The sequence below is a fragment of the Grus americana genome, chromosome 9 (genome assembly GCF_028858705.1).
Source record: "Grus americana isolate bGruAme1 chromosome 9, bGruAme1.mat, whole genome shotgun sequence".
Lineage (NCBI taxonomy): Eukaryota > Metazoa > Chordata > Aves > Gruiformes > Gruidae > Grus > Grus americana.
The window spans coordinates 12,222,250-12,242,714 of record NC_072860.1 but is presented as its reverse complement, the minus strand read 5'-3'; the positions used below and the strand labels follow the sequence as shown (position 1 = coordinate 12,242,714).

Sequence of the window (20,465 nt, the reverse complement as noted above, 5' to 3'; positions counted from 1 at the left end):
AACATGCTCTACAAGCAGATCAGATTTTCAAGCACTGCCCCAGGACACGCCAACTGAAAAAAAACCCCAACCCCACAGGGTACAGCCCTGACCCAGACATCCAAAACCCACTCAGCACCACATCAGAGTATGTACAATAACACAAAATACTTCATTCCACGACTCCACAAGTACCTTAATCTGTATTTTAAATACCAGACTAACAATCCCTCCCAGTTTTAGCACTGCTACCTGGAATTTGGGAATACATCCTAACAGGCCAATTGTAAGATCTCCCATTAATAGATATTTATGTTGTTTGTACTGATGGTGAAGATGAACTGAGGGAATGGACATGTGTAATGCAGTTATTCAGCAACTGTATAGGCAAACTTATGCAATAATCTTTTAACTAGTTTATTAAATGTGTTTCCTTTTCAGAGTAAATTCAACATCTAATGCCAAAATTTCATCAAGAACTCAAAGTTTAGTAGCCAGTTACCACCTGTTTAACTTAAAGTACTGATACAAGAAATAGACATATTACACATCACTAAAATTTTCACACATACACGCGCACACACACGTATCAGCATCCTGTTTATATCAATTTATTTTCACAAATCAATTTCCTTTTTCCTACTCATACTCTTCACATTTGCTGAAGGCACAACACCCAGATAGGCAATGTAAAATGTACTTCCTGTAGAAAAGTCTATAATAGTCTCCCAAGAGAAGAGTTTGGCAAAATCACTTTTGTTTAAAAACTCAAGTTCCAAAATTGAGCCTTCAAAGTGTATCAGAGAACACAGCCAAGATTAAAAACTGAGGTGTCTGCACTTCTCATATGCAACACACCACTTAACCTTTAATAAACCAGGACTTTTTCAGGAAATTATAAAAGCAGAAGTAGTAAAATCTTCTTTTTTTTTTTTTTTAAATCAAGTTTTAATGATGGGACTGAGTCTCTAGGCAAAGCTCCCAGAAAGAGCCAGACCACCATCTGGCTCCATCACAGAGCAATGACAATTCGCAACAAAAGCGTATCTAACCAGCGCTCTAAAATCAAACGCCAGGTTGACTCCGTAAAAGCTCCATTATAGCTATGAACACACAGCTGTACGTTTCCTCCCTCCTTCTACATAAATATACCCTCGGACACTTAGACAAAGGGGAAAAATAAATCATTTTAGGCATTTTTCTATGCTTCCCTGTTACGCCTGTTACCAATTAACGTCAAGAAATATCTTAAATATCTAATGCATTGTTAGCACTATAGAATATACAGAATATATATAATTTTATTTTTGTTTTCACACATGCTAATGTTTCCAGTATGATAAATGTCTTTTTAAATCCTGCACTTTTTGTCACACTGTAGATCCACTTCTATTTGACAGTGAGTCCTGGACATATATGTCAAGACAAAAATAAATACTGCTGTGATGGCAAACGTTTTAAAACTCTTAGGACACTAATACAGCGGCACTTGAAAGACTTTTTAAATACAACAAAAAAGACAATAGTTAAATAGAAACCTGTTTTGACAAAGCTGTAAAACCTGCACTACATTTGTGAGATCTGTACTTGTTTCTGCAAAAGCAGCTCCTAATCTCTGAACATGTGAAACGTTGCACTCCAGCCCTCCACCCATACCCTTAAAAAAGTCCACATTACTATTTTAAGCAAGCATCCCCTCCAGCTGTACATAAGCAACACTGTAATTCCCAAACAACTGAGGTAATTATAAAAATGAATATCATTTATTTTTTTTTTTATTACTGTCATGTCTGAACATTTGCTTTCATACAAAAGTCTGATTTTCAGCATTATGCTTTCCAAGGGCATCCCCTCCGCACCAAGGGAGATAAAGATGTGTTAGGAATTGTGCAAGAGTTTTTGTTACCATCTTCAAACCCACAAGAACTCCATAAACAAGATTTTGGTACAGAATCACTGCCTGGCATTTTAGAGAAGGGGGAAGGAGCTTTACACATATTTTCAGTTCCATTTTATTTTTTTTTTAAATCGCATCTAACCCAATGCAAGGAGGGAAAAATGAAAATAAGAAAAACAAAGAAATCATCACATTACTGTATGTTACCCTTCAGCAGTCTTTGGAGGAAATCGGAAACCAGGTTGCTTTTCCCAGCTCCCTCCCTCACTCAAGCCAACTGGAGCGGCTCCTCTCCCCGGCAGGGCTCAGCCACCGCCGAGGGCAGCCGGCGAGCGCCCGCTGCCCCATCACAGCCGCGGCTTCCTGAGCAACGTTCTGCTGAGGTCCTTCACATCTTCGGGGCTGCCAACCCTCTCATAGCCCAGCAGGGCCATGGGCTGATGGCAATACTCCTCCACCTGCTTGATCTGCTGGTAGCTGAGCGCAGTCCTCCAGGCGCTCAGCGCCTGGGTGGCGTTCCTGGCTGACACCACGAAGGGCTTGGAGGAGTAGCCGGGGCCGCTGGTCATGTTGAGGGCGAACTTCTCCATCTCTGGGCTGACCGCCAGGTTGACAAAGCCGTATACCTGCCGCAGGGTCTTGATGGGCTCGACCACCAGGTCCTCGTAGCGCACAGCCATGTAGTTGCCCTGCAGCCAGTCAGGGGGATGCAGGGCAGTCTGCAGGGTCTTGGCCATGCTGCTGCAGATGACCTCCATGGCACCCAGGGCATGGTAGTCCGAGCCACCCCCCCCCTCCTTCTTTCCACCCAGCTTGTGGCCGGCATCAAGGAAGGGCATGCGATGGATGCGGGGGTCCCTGCTCCTCACCACCTGCAGGCTCTCCCGGATGAGGCCATGCCGGGACTTGATGCGGGAGCTGGCAACAGCCCGGGGGTCCCGCACCAGGTGGATGACTTTGAGGTCTAGGGTCGGGTCCCGCATGAGCGGGGCGAGGACGGCCAGGTCGAAAACGCGGACACCCTTGATGACCAGCGTGCGATACTTGTGGCACTCCTCCTGGAAGCGGCTGAGGCGCTGCGGGGGGCACTTCTTGCACACCCGGTCGTCCACCATGCCCACCACCTCCTTGCGGTAGGCCGGGCAGAGGGGCGAGGAGCAAATGACCTTGTTAGTGGCTGCCCCGAAGATGCCCAGCGTGGTGAGGTTCTTGCCGGCGCCCGCCGTGCTGTAGAGCTGGAAGACGGAGAGGTCACAGCGGTACAGGGAGCTCAGCATGTCGCGGGCCGCCCCTTGCAGCGAGACGGCATCCCCGGGGTACAGCTTCTGCCAGACGTGCCACACCGGCTCGTAGAGGAAGAAGACCTCGGGGTTCTGGTTGAAGAGCTCCCCGAAGAATGATGACCCCGAGCGCCAGGTGGTGAAGACATAGACCAGCTGCCGCCGGGCGCCCGCCGGACCGCGGCTCCCGGCCGGTGGCGGCGGCGGCGGCGGCGGGGGGCGGTGGCGGGGGGCGGCCGGGGGCTCTCCGCAGCGCCGCGGCTCCCGCCGCCACTTGTACTCCAGCAGGTTGAGGGCGGCGAGGAGCAGCAGGAGCGCGTAGCCCAGGCACAGCGCCAGCGCCTTCCGCCGGCACACTTTCATGCTGGGCGGCAGCGGGGCCAACTGTTGCTCAGCGCCCCGGCGCCCCGGGGCCCGCGGCGGGCAGCAGGGCGCGCCGCCCCCGGCGCCGTCTCCCGGCCGGCCCCCCGCTCCCGGTCCGCATGGCGCAGCCGCCGCGACGGCCCCCGCCGCCGCCCCCGCCCCTCCGCTGCCCTACTTAGCAGCCGCGCGGCCACCCGCGCTTCCTCCGCGCCGCCATCGCCGAGCGGCCGCGGGCGCCGCCGCAGCCCAGCTCACGGCGGCCGCCGAGGCGAGGCGGCGCCGCGCTCCGCCCCGCGGCGCGGCCGCGGGGGCGGGAGCAAGGGGCGGCGGGCAGCAAGGAGCGGCGGGCGGGAAGGGCGGGCAGGCCCCTGTGCTGCGCCGTGCCGTGCCTCCAGCGCGCATGGCGCCCCCCCCCCCCCCACCCCGCGCCGCAGCGGGGAGAGCCCCGGCCGCCGCTCAGGAACCGGCGCGGAGGTGCGGCCCGAAATGGCGGCGCCCCGCCCCGCGCTCCCCATTGGCCGCCGCCGCCGTCATTCCCGCCGCCGTCCCGCGCCCGCCGCAGTGCTCCGCTGGGCCCGGTGCGCCCCGTGGCGGCGGAGGGGCGGGGGATGTGTGTGTGCTTGACCCCGCTGCAGCATCGGTCTGCAGCGCTCCCCTGCCCTCTCCCGCCTCTCGGGAGAGCCCGGGCCGCTCGGTAACGGCCGGGTTAGGCGCCCGGCCCCGGCCCACCTGGGTCTGAAACGCCGGTGTGCGATGGGCGCTGTTAAAAGTTGGGGGTCCGCCAGTCCTGTCCCGGGGAAAGCAGCTCCGCCACCAGTTGCGCCTCGGACAGCGAAGCTGCTCTGGTAACAGGAAAAGGGAAAAAGAAGGAGGGGGGAAGCCCATGAAAGGCCTGACGCAGGTACAGTCCCAGCTCCGGACCTCAGCATCGTTAACTTGGTATGTGAAGAAACTCGGATTTTTCACAGGTCCTCTAATAACTTCTCCAAAAAACATAAAAATCCCCAAACCGGATCTTCCTGATACAGCTCAGGCAGAAACATTATCTTCCATCAGGTCTTAAAAATACTTTTATAACCACTCAAAATAACCAGTCACTGCAATTTCTCGTTGCCCGTTAGTCCCTCAGCTGACACCACTTGGTTGAAGCAGCAGCATGTGAAGTGCATGGTGCTGCCTGGGGTAGAGCTCCAGCGCCAAGGCCACTGTTCGCCAGCAGTAAGCCCGAGCAGCTGGTTCATTCGGCAGGAAGGTGCGTTTTCTGCTCAGAAAAATCAAGGGGAGGATTGATCCCAGCCCCATGGCCACGGCTCATCCTCCCAGCCCTGCGTTTGCTGGGTGAGAACCAAGAGGTGCCTCTGCCCCAGCTGCATTCCTGCAACAGACACACGCCTGTTACCCACCAAGGACTTTTTCATAACTTCTACACTTTATAGCCACAGTGTTGTATGAAGTGTAATGTAAGCAGTGGTGCGGCTCCAGGCAGCATGGGTGCTTTAAAGACACATCACCCCAGAACGTGCCGGAGAAGGGCACGGAGTGTGGAGGGCACACCAGCAGGACCACAGGCTTCCCAATGCCGCTGCGCTTTGCGCAATGCCCAGTGACTCTGTCATGTCAAGGCATTTTCTCAGAGGTTTCCCCTTCCCCCCAGGGAGATCAGAGCAGGCAGAGGTGCAGCTATGAGTTACAGAAGAATGTGGTGGCTCTCCTCTTTCCATTGCTTTCTTTAGCCAGCAGTTCTCACACCCTTGTAGCCTTTCCCACCATCCATAGGATATATTCAGCCCACCTCTATAGGGCAGGTGGAAGGTTTTAGCTGCTGGATGGCTGCACCTGGCTCACAGACCCATCCCTCCTCAATGGATGACACTCACAGAAGGTTTTGCTGGAACATTTATTTTCTGAATGTCATCGATCCAACACTATAGCACACACTTTTATGCTCACAGAGTGGATAAAACACAAGTTCATCTGCTGTGCATTTTATCTGGTAGCACTCTAAAAAAGTACAATAGGGTGAAAGAGCTAAACGTGTAAGCAATCTGTATCCCTTACCAAAAGGATTTCTATGCTCGTCCCCAATTTTCTGCAGCGATATTAACATCCAGGCTGCCTCTACGGAAAAGCTTATAAGCCCCTTCCAGCCTCAAAGTGAAGGGTAACAACCATGGCAGGAGGACTCCACTCTTCCCTGTGCGCTCCTCCGAGCCACAAGGCTTCGCAGGGCTGGGCAGCAGCACAAGGGGAGCAGGGAGCAAACCCTGGTCTGAGACACTACTGCCGCCCATACCCCACTGTCCTGCGTGAGATGCAGCATTCAAACCGCGCGGGACAGCTCAGGGGAATCATTTCACAAGCTGCCAGGAACTCTGGTAGCAATATTAAAATGTTACTGTGGCTTTTCCTATAGAAGTGACTTGTTAATAGCAGAATTAAAACAACCACTAAATATTTCAGAAAAGTCAGTATTTCATCAAACAGTGAGGGGAAAGGGGAAGCCATTTTTTACCTACAGCGCTCCAGAGGAAGCATTTGAAGCCACATTCTGCAGAAATAATTTGTATGTAGTTGCCAAAATAAATGCAAAGTTTAAACCCAATGAGCTTAAAACAATTGAGTTATAACTTTTGAAACACAGTATACAATGAAAAAGGATATACTTCTGAAGCACCTTGCAGCATAAAAGTCTTGCAGTTATTTTATTCTTTAGTCCTAATCCTTGAGTTCTTCACATACAAAAGGACTTGTGCTTATATCCTGTTTATAAAGGTACAGATCAAATATTTGGCTTTCCGTGCTCACTAAAGATGAAGTGACCTTCATCCAGCTAAAGCAGAAATGTTTATTTTTAATTTTGGAATGATCTGTAACAGCACCAATTAGGCTGTACTAAATGATGAATAACAGCAGTACTGAGACACCGTAGTTCATAAAACAGTATCCCCCCAATATTGTGCTGCAGCACTAATGCAATAAAGAACAGAGACTATAGGAGAAAAACCAATTCACAGCAGTGCAAAAATCATTAAAATACCGTTAAGTTCAAACTAATCCCTTTTTTCCATTTCACTTGGTTGAAGACAAGTATGAAATTTTGTAAAAAACCTACAAAGCCATCTCCAGTTCTTATACAATTTAAAATTTAGCAAGTAACAAATAAAGATAAGCAAACATGAACTGCAAGTGTAACATTTGAAATGGCAAACCTAATCAGTAAACCCAAACATTAAAAGCTGTAATTGGATTCTGCACCTTCCCTGCTGTTACACAGCAGCTACGTCTCTCTCAATCGGGGAGCATACAAGTACTGACAGTAATGCTGCCTTCCTTACACTGCCCCTCTACCTAGAAAAACATGGGTCCGAGCAGCTCTTTAATTCGACCTACGCATTGCAGAATGGAATTTTATTTTTCAAAACTGGAGTTATATTTGTATTTATTCTGTGCAGGTGGACTCAAGCACCCATGCAGAACCCAACTGAAATCAATCAGGTTCAGTACAGCTGCAATATTCGATCCTCCCAGTACAAGTTTCAGACCCGGTAGTCAAGTTATCACTTTAAGCAACTCAATATCAATGAATATTTAATGAGTTTATATGGTAAAGATTTATTCAGCCAACTTTCAATTCACATCAAGTTTGTTTGGTTTTTCTTTTTCAAATCGTATACACATCTGAGGCAAAGTATTACAAACATAGACAGCAAAAACCAGGTCACTCACTCCGCAAATCTGTTGAGGCAGCCGAGGTACACTGTTTCAGGCCATGGTCATTGTATACAAAAACTCTCCTTAAAGGGATTCCCAATTTTTCTTTTTTCTTCTGCAGTCTGGGATTTAAATATTTGCTGCTCTTTGAGTAAGAGTGCAGGCCGGCAAGCGGACAGAAGTTACCAAGAGCTGTAAGGGCAAGTTCTTGGCTGTGCTGAGGGCTGGCAGGAATCAGTTATTTGGTAAGGCACGGCCGTGTGCGCAACCGGAGCAATGGACTGTAACAGTTATTTTAATTCCCACAAGTAGCTGAAAAGCTCACACACACACATAAGTTTAAAAAGCAGATTTGTAGAAGTGTACAGAGATTGTACCAATAAATTAGTCGTCTATTTCCAAGTGCTAACGAGAAATCATCATCAGGTGATGATTCTCTCGGTTTTTGCACTGAAGTAAACATACGTAGACTACCATAGATAAAAAAATAGAAAAAAAGTGATGGGACAGGGTTTTGTAACAATGAGCCCGGGGACAACACCCTCACTGAAGAGGACCCTGATAACTTATCCCACTTGCAGAGCTACTTCCTTGATTTTTACAGCTGCCCCAAGACTTAAAAAAACTACCAAGAAATAGAGTCTCAAGTCAGTGAAATACTTCAGTATTTGTTTGATTTTAATCACAGACTTAAATACTACTGAATTAAAATCAGCACTGTAGTGAAAGAGTTATTTTATGTCTTTTCCAGTAATTTCTAGGGTAAAGTGTTTTGCTCAGTCTCTCAAACCTTGTTCGGAAAGTGGGTAGGGGGTATCTCAGCAGGCGGTTCAGGGTCTGCATGATCTTATGGTCTTGCCTATGTGCAAAACCAATAGAGTAAAAACTTAAGTGATAAGAGCCACAGTAAGTCTGTGAAAGAGGAACATTCTGCAGTTGAACAGATACAGCCCTTCACAAATGTGTTCAAATGCTTCAGTGTACATTTTCCACCCTCTATGTTACTTCATGCCAGTCTAATTTAGGCTCTTTAGTTTCAGTATTCTAGATTACTCATGTCAAACAATAAAACTTTCCTTTCCTCAGTAAGGAAAATTCACCATTAAAAAATAAGATTTTAAAATAAAACAAAATAAAATTTAAAGAGCCCAACACTTATTTCTAGGCCAGCTTCACTTTTTAACCATTACATCTTGTTTGCTTTGATGGAGCAGAAACAAAATGTATCTTTTCCTGTGCAGGTAGTTACACACTACACCCTGTCATCCCTCAGATATAAATAAGGCAGCTGTAGATTTCAAACTCTGCAGTGAGCAATGTATAAAATGAGAGGTAAGTAACTGTGATCAAAACTCCCCGATTTAAACTAGGAACACCCCCCCCCAACTCATTTCTTGCATGTAATGCTTAATTATTTTATGTTACAGTTTAATATTTTGTATTTAGTAATTAAATTTATGATTTTTACACATAATATTTAGCCCAAATCCTGACTAGCTAGTGATACCACCCCAGCCAGAATTCAGAGGTTTGCCCACTAACATCCCTTCATTTAAGTGATGGGGCTATGAAAGGTCTGGAACGCTTACCGACTTGATTTTTTATGACTTATGATTTTTAAGACTTGCCTTTCTCATGTTCACAAGGATGGAGTGGGCACATTGCAAAAGTTTTTCCTGAAGCCAAGCTTCAACAAGACTTTATCTTTTAAAACAAATTATTTTTGGATGCAAGATGGAGGTTTATGGTGTTATACATCTAGCATGTGATAAGTTCTGGGTGTTGATTAAAAGCTCCTGTATCTAGCCTAATCCATTCAGGATAAATATATATGCCAAATTCCTCAAACACGGCTCAAAAGTGAGATTCTTAAAACTAAAGCACAAGTTACAGATCACAAAATGTAAACAAAATTTATATATAATTCAGTAGCTGCCCAAACTTGGAGATCTATGAATGCATTTAAGACTATATTTTGGCATCAGCACTAGAAACGGGTGAGAAAAACCTGCACAATAGCCTTTAGATATGTTTGTATTTTGCACCTTTCCTTTTAATACTATGCATAACTTCTAACAGCTTGTTCAAAGTCTCATGCAGTAGTAGCAGCTGATTTCCCTTGAAACACACTTAATTGCAATAATGCTGAAGTCTTCAGCAGACATTCGATTAAGTGATGGGTGCAGCAATCTGCCTTCTAAAGTACCCATTTTCTCTTGGACGCTCCTTCTGAAGGCTGCATGCAGCTGTGCTGCAGCAGCCAGCATGGACCAAAATTAAACCAGCTAGTCATAAACCAGAAATAGATAGCGAAGTGGACAACCTAGTTGTAGCAAGCTGTTCCTCTACCACCCCCCCCCCCCCCGTTGCTCCTTTATATTCACCTCCAGTTGCACAGGTGACATTTTCAATACGTTAATTTCAATAAATATTTATAAATTCCTGTTTGTGCAGCTGAAGGAATTCCAGAACTTTATGAATGTCCTGAGGACACTGCGGTGTAGTTAAGTCTCTGTTTGACTTTTACTAAAATTAGAAATCTTTTCGCAGCTGTTGTGTAACTGTTTTATGCTCTAAAGGAAATTAAGAGATTCTACTTTTATAACTGTGTACCTTAAACCAATGGGCAATGTACTGTTTCACATCAAGAACTTCCAAAACCTTCAGCAGGTCACACATAAGAGCTACCTCAGCCACACACAAGGATACCTCTAAACTCCCTACAACCAAAACCATGAGCCTGGGTTAATTAACGTCTTCAATCCTCCACTCCCACGGTTTGCAGTGCCCAGCAACCCCTAAATCTCTTCAGCTGATCTGTGCACCTCTCGCCCTTGTTAGCGTCCCTGTACTGGGGGGCTCTGCCCAGGCACCAGTGCCATGCAGGCGTCACCCCACACCTCCTGCTGCGCTGCAGGGTGCCGGGGGCCTCGCTTGCGTCTTGCATCCCTGAGGCCAGCAGGCAGCAGAAGCCACGCAACAACGTTCCCTCGGATCTAAGCATTCAGATGATGGAGCAAAATAGCTGTTCCTCATTTGACTACAGATTGGACAAATTTAAATCCCAGGGAAAGGAGTCCCCAGTCCTTGTCTTAAAATTCAAATACAGAGCTCAGGACAAGGGAGAGTGAGAATTCCATGTTTCTCACATAACTAACATGCAACATGCTGTAAGTCACTGTCTAGGAAAGATCTTGAAATTAATCCATTGCACCTCTTGAAAACTCAGTGAGTAGCATAAACCATTCACTATTAACTCTTGAAAATCTTCAGGATTTGAGAAAAAGGGACTCTATCTGTAACATTATCAAATTTCTACCCCAGATCACAGTGAGGACTTCCTGCAGGCTGGCATGAAAGATGAGCACCCCTCGTGAAACTTAACTGCCTAGAAATCAGACTTTACAGTAAACTTTTAATTATCTACTAGTGTTACCCTATGTAAAAACAGAGGACAAGAATCCACAGCCTCTCAGTTCAAAAAATGGCCACAATTCAGTCCCAGTCTCATGTCTTAAATTATATAGACAGTTCTTTTCCAGAGTTTGCCCAAGGCAACATTCTCCATTCAGTTAATCAGCAGACAGTTCTTTTCCCATAGCGCAGGGAAGATAAACTAAAATGCTAGGAAAAAAATAAGTCCCCAGCAACCCAAGAGATGCGGATTTTATGATGAAAATGACCAGTATCATCTGTAATAAAAATCTCTATACCATAATAAGTTCAAAAGGTTCATCTCCCATTTCTGAGCTTCTCTGTTTGCAACAACGTGGTGTTACTTCTTACAGTGTCTAGCAGGTGAAAACAACTGGCTAAATCATTCCCAAAACATCAAAGGTGTACCTTTTAAGCATGGCTAAAAAGATGAAAACTGGTTTTCACCTCCAGTGATGACTTTGATGATGATCTTGATTGCTGGTAATGATCTTGGAAGTTGAATCCTGAGCACAGGTTAATTCCCTGATCCATCTTCCGCAAATCCAAATTGCATGCGTGAATTCCACCCTCTCTTCCCACGCCAGCTAAATTTTATACCCAGAACAGTCTGTTATACAGAATTAACCTATTCTGCTAGGTTAAATCTTTTCATGTTAAAGATTTCTGAGACCTATTACATAGATCTTACACCTACCCCTTCTCCACACTCACCTTTCTACAGGCACACTTACCATACACAAGTCCTAATGACCGAAGTCTCAGACCTACGTCCACCCTCAGAAACCCAAGAACCAGAATCAGGAAGCAGATTCTGCAGTTGCTTGCAAGCAATGTCCTAACAAGGTCTTGAAGATTAAAACTGATGGTCTGTATTTAAGCAGCTACAGGAAGTTTTCCAGTCCACACAAGAGTAAAAATTAACATAGAGCAAATAGGTCCAGGGATATCACAACATACCGTGTTTCTTGACTGTGAGCTCCAAGTGAAGATTGTTAGTAATCGGGACTTGTAATCTCTCCCAAATGAATGCTCTGGGCTCTAACATCCAGAGTTCATATTCCAGCCTTTCCCACCTTGTGGGGGCATCTGAGGTCTCTTTCCTCTTTTCGGTCTTTCACAGATCATGCAGAAACTACATTATCTTGGAGGCATTTGCTCCTCTCAGATTTCACTGATGGGTTAAAGTGTCATTGCAGAAAAGAGGAGATGGAGAGAGGCACAGACAGTGTAACAGCTCACTGCTGCTAAGAGAGATGGCCCCAGTTAGTTCTGCATTTCCTTCCTCCGTGCACCTCATCACATAAACCTGCCTACCCCACGCTTGTCCTACCGTTCCACAAGGAAAGTGGTTAAACAAGTGCTAGAGCTGGTGGTGGGAAAGCGACAGGAGTACATGATCAGAGCAGAACCAAGTGGGATACTGAGTCAGCTCATCTTATCAAAACACAGGCTCCACATGAAAATTCTGTCGATGAAGTTGCACGCTACAAGTGAACTGTTACCAAAAATGAGGACCATCCTGCTGTCTGCCCCTGTACCCTGCACTGAGCCAATTCAGCTCACTAAGCCAGCAGAAAGTCAACCAAGTGATAACAAGCACACAAAAAAAGTGTTTTCCCTTAATGAATTGAACTGGCTGGTCACAGGGCACAAAAGGCGTCAGAGAGGACAGAAAAGTAAGAGAACAGGAGGCACAGGGAAGGCAGGAACAGGACCTGCACCCCACAGCAGCAACAAGCTGTGACACTGGCCCAGCAATAACACAAAACCTCACGCTATGGCACGACACAGGCTCCGTTTCCTTTGCCCAACATTCCACAGTTTTAGCTATTGAAAAGCTGCTCATCATCTAAATATCTGAGCAGCAGTTCCAAGTGGGAGGTTCTCTTTGTTCAAGAGAGGCTTATACAAGCAACTACACAGTGAGCAGCCCATGCCCCGTTAATGAGCTGCTGAGAAGCAGAGAGGTCACTGCTGACAGCAGAACAGCAGCAGCAATTACAGTTTGACAACACAGGCAGAATCAGCGGCACCAGCAGAAGAGCTGGTGAGGCCAAGAAACTGCCCTTAGCATAACACGCATGAACGTTGCTCTTTTCCAGGTTGAAAATAAAACCATTTCTGGATATCGGCAAACTGACAATTTTATTGTCGCCATCTCATTTGGAAAATTTTCTGTATAAAATACAAAACCAAAAGCAAGTAAGACAAAAAAGTTCATGTGAAACTATCATTTCCTCTTCAAAGAACCACAAACAGAAAACTTTCCAGTTTATGACAGAGTTACACAGTTAAAACATCCCTGCACAAGATTAGACATCAGAAGTGACAAATGGCACAGGCTTACCCATGAAAACTGACTGTGCTGACAGAAGCAGGTGGAGAAAAAATAGTATGCAACTGCTTAAGACTTCTAAATCCTACATGGGAAAAATACATGTGGACAAAATTAAATTAGCATGTTAGTTATGACTCTTAGAAGAGCAGCTTGCACACTGAGGAGCAGCAGTTATAGCAGTGGCACGCACACCTGAAAGTCTCGCAATAGCTCACACAGCAATGAGAACAAGAAAAAAGTTTTAAATACTACTATGAGCAGTTTTAATAAAATTTGAGTTTATGAACTCAACAGCCTTATTCAGAAAAGTAAACTCTGAGATAATTTGCACGGTTTGACTACTAATAACAAGTCTGTAATTTGATAAATCTCATAATACTGAACAGTTGATTTTAAAAAACTGTAAAATTCTCATCTAGATTATTCCACTGCTACAGTCTTCAGCTGTAGATAATTTCTCTTGTTGCCCCAAAATCTAGATTTTCCAACAAAGAAAATGTATAGAAAGTAGGCCAATCTCTACTAAAAAGGCAGCAATTCAAATATCCTTCAAAACTACCTTTACCTTAATGCAGCCAAATACGTGTGTCCTTACATAAGTATTCAGTGTAGACCCCCAACAGCTGAGAAACGTTTTGCTCCAAATTTCTCAAGCGGCCGTATGAAAGTACAGCAAGCCAGCAGTCTAAAACTAGATACAAAGCTCAGACCTTAATCCATCTGCAGAAATACAATGCTTCTATTTTTTATTTATTAAAAACATTAACTCTGCCAACAGACTGTAAATGCACGCGGAGGAAAAACCCACAAGCAAGCTGCCTAAAGTCATCAAAGAGGCTCAAACAGATGTGCCATTTTTGGCCAATCCTGCTTTTCTCATCACAAGATTCTAGTTTTTAAGTCATGTTACATGAGCTCCTTCAAGATACCTTCCTCTTCCAGACACAGTTCAGAGACAGCACCATTTTCTTTTCAACATGCCAAGAACACACCTCAAACACCAGTTGATCCCCAAGAACCTCCCAAGTATAAAACTGGATTTCCCATTTAGTAACTGAGATGTCTCAGGCAGTACTCATGCCAGATTGGAAGTTTGATACAATATTTTACACAGTTTCAGCTATAAAATCTGCCTCAAAATTTATTAAATAAAACCAATACAAGTTTGAAAGGTATCCCAACGGTGGGGATAATCCTAAGATCATCACTGAAAAAGCATGGGAGTAGTTTTACAAACAGAAAAACAGAGTTAATACAATCATCCAGCAACTTTAAAGGGTTCACATGTGCTTAAGTGGAGCTGCTATATCAGTACATAAGGTGATTTGTAAATGCAGAAAGCAGGAGCATATTCAGTGTCACTGGGACAGATGAACTCACATCAGCGATAGTTGCGATTCTAAATATATGCTTTGGAAAACATATTTTGTTACCCTTGTTCATAAGTGGTTTATTCTTACACTTCAAAACCTCCAAGGGGGAGGTGAGGGGGAGAACACATGCACGGTGCCCAGTGCCAAAGTAATAACCTGACACCAACTTTCAGAAACCAACTCTTCCTCAAATAGTATTACAAAAGGTATATGCAGCTGGTGTGCAGAGAAGTCAAAGGAAGTCAGAGTTTAAAAAAGTCAGTTCAAATATAAACACTTCTGTAATACTGGTAAGGAAAGATTTTAATTATCGGAAGGAGACTATGCAACCAAGTAGCTTTTCTCCACTCCGACAGGGCCCACACGCTCAGAGCTGGAGTCCATGTCTGACAGAACTCACAGGGGTCAGGACTGGTTCAGAAAAGCCAGAGTCAAACTCCCCACTCCGTACCTGGAAGGCCTTTGTGTAAATATCTGAGTCACCTACAGAGCACTGGGCAGGCTTCACCAAAACGTGCCAGCATGGCCGTCTCCAGTACCTACCTGGGAACACACCACATCCGTTCCATCTCTAATGCCACCCCACACAGACTGGCCTCACCAGCTGCTGTCTCAGGCTGCAGGACTCGGCTGCAGCAAGCCACACTCAGTTTCTCTGCTTTGGATAAACCTAAACGCTACAGCATGAATATTTACCTCAGATACCACCTGTACGGCAGGGCAGGAGAGGACAGGGGAGCCCCTTACCCCCTCAGGCCTCCTCTCCCTCCCAAAGCAAAGGGTCAGACACTCACTGGCCGGGGGCATCAGGGCATGTTGTGGGCTCTCCTCTTCCTCTACAACCACAAAAACCACTTGGAAGCACGGCACCACACCTCCTCAGGCCAAAGCTTTTTTCCACAGGGATTCATCTCAATGCTACTTTCTGAATCCCAGGATCAGTATTTAAATTGCCCCCACCCTACATCAACTAGGTGATTTTTCACCATTTCACCCCAAAAAGCTGCAGAAACACAAGTTACACAGTAATGGCACACTGCAACTATACCTTGCCACTGCAACATGACCTGAGGAAAAATAAGTTTCACAGGCAGTCTAATTTTCAATCTTCAATATTAATTTGCATCTTTTGTAAAGATCTGTTAACAGATGCTGTCTCCCCCACCCTTTTCTTTGCAGAAAAGCCAAGCTATAAACAAAACTATTTCTAAAAGAAGGGAAGAAAATGGAAAGAGTAAGTAGGATCAAAAGATGCTCCTTTCAACAGGAGAAAAAACACAGGCATCCAGTTAAGTATACAGATTCTTAATTGCTCTTAAAAGACTATGAGGTACAAAACAGCTTTTCTAAAGCCCAGGATATGAAGCAAAGAACAAGAGGTACGAGAATGGTATTTAGAGACTAAAGACACTCAAAGAAAGGTATTGCGTAATAAAGCCACTACAAAATAAAGTCTAATGGGTGTGCTCCTTTAGCTCTCTAGCTACTTGGCTCCAGCCTTTTATAATCACTGATAAGTTTTATAAAAGCTGAAATCAAAATTAATTATTGAAAAATGTGGCTAACCTATAACACCAAGTGATATTCTACCCTGAGGATTTTTAGCTATTAAATGAAATACACAATTGATTCTGCAGATAGACTATTCCTGTAGCAAACTATCTTTAGTCTCACTTCACCTAGAACATTGCCATTTATCGCTCCATTTATGAACAGCTACAAGATAAAAGTAATAGTTTTAAAGTAGTTAATCGGATCTAAAGTGATATTCTTCCTATTCTAAAGTTAGGATTCTCCCTGTTCAAACTGATTTTAGTACCTACTTTTTCTAGAAAACCTTATCTAGTCTGTGCCAGGTGTGAATACACAGCATTTAAAAACAAACACTTTAGTTTCTAATAGTTTAGCTACCAAAACCTGTACATCTGAAACACCTTATGTTACAGGGAGAAAGAAAAATATAAAAATAAACTCTGCACACTTCTAAAACAGATTCTTTATAATGTAATATAAACAGATATAAGGTGTATTTTTTCTCATTATTAATGCATCTATTCAATACTCTTTCTTAGAATATCTTTACAGTACACATGCATTCTCCGTATTTTCAGTATTCCAGATCATCTCTCAGTTCTCGTTAGCAAAGAGAATTCTCCACTTAGTTCTCACTTGTGCAACAATTTATATAATAACAAAGTCTCCTATCAGGAAAAAAAGGGAGAATTTTTTTTTTTTTTTAAAAGAAATTAAGTATGCACGTTTTTCAAAAGACCTTTTAGATCCTGCTTCTGGAAGCGTTGCCTCTTAAGCTATATACACATACAACACAAGATTTTCCCCGGCACATTTACAAAATTCTAACAATGTAAAGCCTGTAGATACACAAGTATATTAGCCGGCCATCATCTAGCACTCTGTGCCTGTAGTTAAGTACAGCTTTTGCTTTTAGAAACAGTTCACAGGAGGCCAGATCCCTTTTAATTTTATGTTTTTATTACAAACTGCCCACACCTCCAAGTATAAACATTGAACCCTCCCCATTTCTCATCCCTTCCCCCCCACAGAAAGGTTGCATGATGAGAGACCGAGGTGAAGCAATTTAAAGCCACATCAATGCCTAACACAGAACACGTTTGGAGAAGAGAAAGCCTAACATTAAAAAAAAAGTTTATCAGCCTCTTGATTCCAAAATATCAATAAATAAAACACATAAAAAAATTTCAGTTTTTTTTCCCATTTTGAAGAATTTCCACAACAGAGGAATAAATTCAGTAAAATAATGTAAAAGTTGTCCTTTTGGAGTAAAAATCAGTTTTAGAAAACAGTGTACTGTAGGTTGCAATTATTGTGCCTTTACTTAAGGAAGAAGTTTCAGAGCCTCAGGCTTGCTGTCCTTTTATTGTTCCCCATGCATGCCATAAATATGGCTTGTTATTGATACATCATATATATGATACACATACATGTGATGCATCTCTGCAGAGGCCCTTTTTAAAAAACAAAACCATTACTCTGGTGTCACAAATATTCCCTGCAATTCATAAAATGGAGAAATACGAAGCCAAGATTTACTTATAAAACTTATCATGGTAGGTACCAGACTGTTCAACTGTTCTTACAGTAAAATGTCACGTAGGAAAGAAAACCCATCCACTGGATTCAGAAGGTGCTTTTATCTGGATAGTCAAACTAGCGAAAACAGGAACAGAGCTACCACTTTACTGAAAGATCTAAGCACCATAGTGTGTCTGAAATACACAGTACTTCCAAACAAACTATGAATTCCTTTAGAAATCTCTGTCACCAGTGGGGCAAGAAAACAACATCTTAATTTTCTGTTCAGATTTTATTTGAAATCTAATTCAAATTGTCAAAGCTACAAAAAGGGGGAACATTTGAGTTATTTCTGCTATGTCACAACATTCTAAAACAAAATATCACTACTGCCAGCAGATCAGTTACACACATTTCTGATGAAACTTCTAAACACAAAAATGTTTCTTTTGGGAAATAGTCACAATGAAGATATTTTGTACAATATAAAACAATGACAGGTCTACAGATGCTGATACTCATGAGTATACACGTGCATTCACAAAAAAAAATAATCAGGAATGCTTTTTTGTTTGTTTTTTTTTTTTTTTAACAGACTGTTCAGGCACAAAAACAAAACCGCATTTCCAGTAAGTGACAGCATCATAAAAAATATTAACATTGTCAGTGTTTGCTTTTCTTTGACTTCTTGTGAGATCTGTGAGGAGAACGGGACTGAGACCTGGATTTTTTTCCTGACTTTTTAGGGGATCTGGATCGTGATCTTCTTGATCTTTTGGGTGTCCTGGAGCCAGATGGCGACCTGCAAAATGAATTGAGTTTTATGTCAAATACTAATTGATAATACCAACTTTTTCTGCAGTTATTTGGCATTCATTTATTAAGCTAAACAAGGTAGAAAGTATTTTTCTCTAGTAAAGGGAAGTAACAAAGTGATATCTTGCTTTTGAGAAAAAGGCAATTTTTGCATTATAAAGTTTTTAATGTACTTTGGGCTTAACTTCAGTGCTTAGAACCCATAAGAAAAACACCCCCAACTCATGTCCTTCTTAAACCAACATGAGGAATTCACAACCTTCCACATATGCCTCAACCACCTTGGCTCTTGTATTAATAGCAGCCTATATCCATATAGAAGAGAACAGAAATGAAAAGTTATGTTGAATTGTGTTATGCTGAAATACTTTTGTTTCTCAAACATCTTCAGCTTGTGATGTAATCCCACAGAAAAAGAATGGACACTTAATAAACTTGTTGTCATCTAACCCACACCTAATACATTAATCTGATATAATCTAAATTGAATGACCATATTAACACTAAAAAAAACCCTCATACTTTTCTACTTCTATTTGAATTCCTAACTTAGAGCACAAGAATCTGATTACTGTAAATATGTACTATAAATTTCTTGACAGCAAAGGAATTTTCTTCAACATGTCTGAGGAATCTTATATCAGTAACATATTTCACACCTCTAGAAGTGAAAGCTGAACTTTCAAGTTTTGAGCTACAAAAGCATCACTACAATAATAAAATCTCACCCCAAACTTAGCATTAACTAGAAACAAATATTTGTGTCAGTCTGAAGATTAGGAAATACCTACTTTGGAAACAAAAACCCATAAGCAGTATCTAATCTAGTCTCTTTTTCATTTAAAAAAACCCAAAAAACCTCAAAAACCATGGGAGAGGACCTTCATGTAAGCAAACATCAGTGAAAGATTGCATGCTCACTATAATTCTAGAAGTTCTATGGGCTACGGATTTGTCCTTTGAAAATAAAAAGCTAATAGAGCAGCAAGGTGCTTTGGTTTAAAGGAGTATTTCTCAAAACTATCACTAAACAGGTAAATGAGAACACAGAAGTAAAGAGTCTTGAGCTCTCAAGGCAGGAAGCTGCATACATTTCAGACACCAAGTGTCCAAAGACATTAACCAGGAACATTATGAGAGAAAATACTTGTGTATGACATGTGCTCTACAAAAAAACGCACAAAAAACCCCCCAACCAAAACACACCGATGTACATAACTTTCCTGCAACCTGAAACAGAGAAGATACCAGCTTACCTTTTGGCTTTTTTGCTGACATCTCTGGGAGAATCTTTATGTGATGATCGAGAACGTGAACTCTCTTTGTGGGACCGTTCAGAGCGCTCTGAGCGTTCTGATTTTGGTGATGGAGATTTTGCTCGTCTACTGCCACTGCTGCGAGATGGGCTAGGTGAAGTACTGTGTCGTCTTTTCCTTTGTAAAGAAAGCAAATACAGTTATGTATGTTCACTCGCAGAGACACACAGAGAAGTGAAAATGCACATTAAGAAAATTGATTCCTTTCTGTAGGTATTTTCTTTTGCCAACGTGACATTAGATCCTTTTAAGTATTTAAGTAGTAGTAGGTTTTTTTATTACTTTTAAAAAAAAACAACTCAAGTTCAACATATGGACCAGATTTTCTCTGGTTAAAAGAAAATCAAGGCCTGTGACTCATCTTTGTTTATTGCAGTGTAAAAACATTCTGTCATAGTTTCCTGAAAAGCAAGACATTTTACCGTATCTACACTTAATACCATGGAAGAGTTTGGCTTTACAAGTATTAGAAGATCAGAGTGTACAATCAACTACTGTAAAACTAGCTGTTTTGAAGAATTTTCACTGTGAGATGAATAACATTTAAACCACCACAAATAATTTGTGGTATGGCTTCAGTACAGTTTTCTAACTAATACACTGCTAAAAGAGAGTCAAATATACCCTGCTTTCAACTGGTCCACCACTATTGTACCAAGTTTCCTCAGGGCCTAAAGGAGCCAAAAGGAGATTCTGTTCAAAATGGTATGTCGCTTGGGGCAGGATAAAAAATGACAACTCCTTTAAAATTTTGAACCATGTTTTAATATCCAAAGCGCACTTTTTTGTTACTAGGTGGTTGGGTTTTGGTTTGGGTGGTTTTGTGTTTTTCTGTTAAAATAAGATGCATGATACAATGTAATTTCAAGGCTGCCATTGCACACAAAGACACTAACTGTG

General features: G+C 43.0%; 2 protein-coding genes across 7 annotated transcripts in view; both read right to left on the bottom strand.

Moving 5' to 3' along the window:
- Window positions 1-312: 312 nt before the first annotated feature.
- CHST2 (carbohydrate sulfotransferase 2) lies at window positions 313-3,973 on the bottom strand. Its single transcript, XM_054835902.1, has one exon. The coding sequence runs from the start codon at window positions 3,517-3,519 to the stop codon at window positions 2,224-2,226; it is 1,296 nt and encodes a 431-aa protein (XP_054691877.1). The 5' UTR covers window positions 3,520-3,973; the 3' UTR covers window positions 313-2,223.
- An 8,824-nt stretch (window positions 3,974-12,797) lies between these two features.
- The window catches only part of U2SURP (U2 snRNP associated SURP domain containing), a 53,455-nt gene continuing 45,787 nt past the window's right edge, over window positions 12,798-20,465 (bottom strand). For all 6 annotated transcript variants that reach the window (XM_054834798.1, XM_054834802.1, XM_054834799.1 and 3 more), the window contains 2 exons: window positions 19,506-19,682; window positions 12,798-18,235 (listed from right to left, as the gene is read on the bottom strand). In XM_054834798.1, coding sequence (XP_054690773.1) covers window positions 18,097-18,235; window positions 19,506-19,682 — 316 coding nt within the window. In that variant the 3' untranslated portion in view covers window positions 12,798-18,096. The remainder of the gene's footprint in view (window positions 18,236-19,505; window positions 19,683-20,465) is intronic.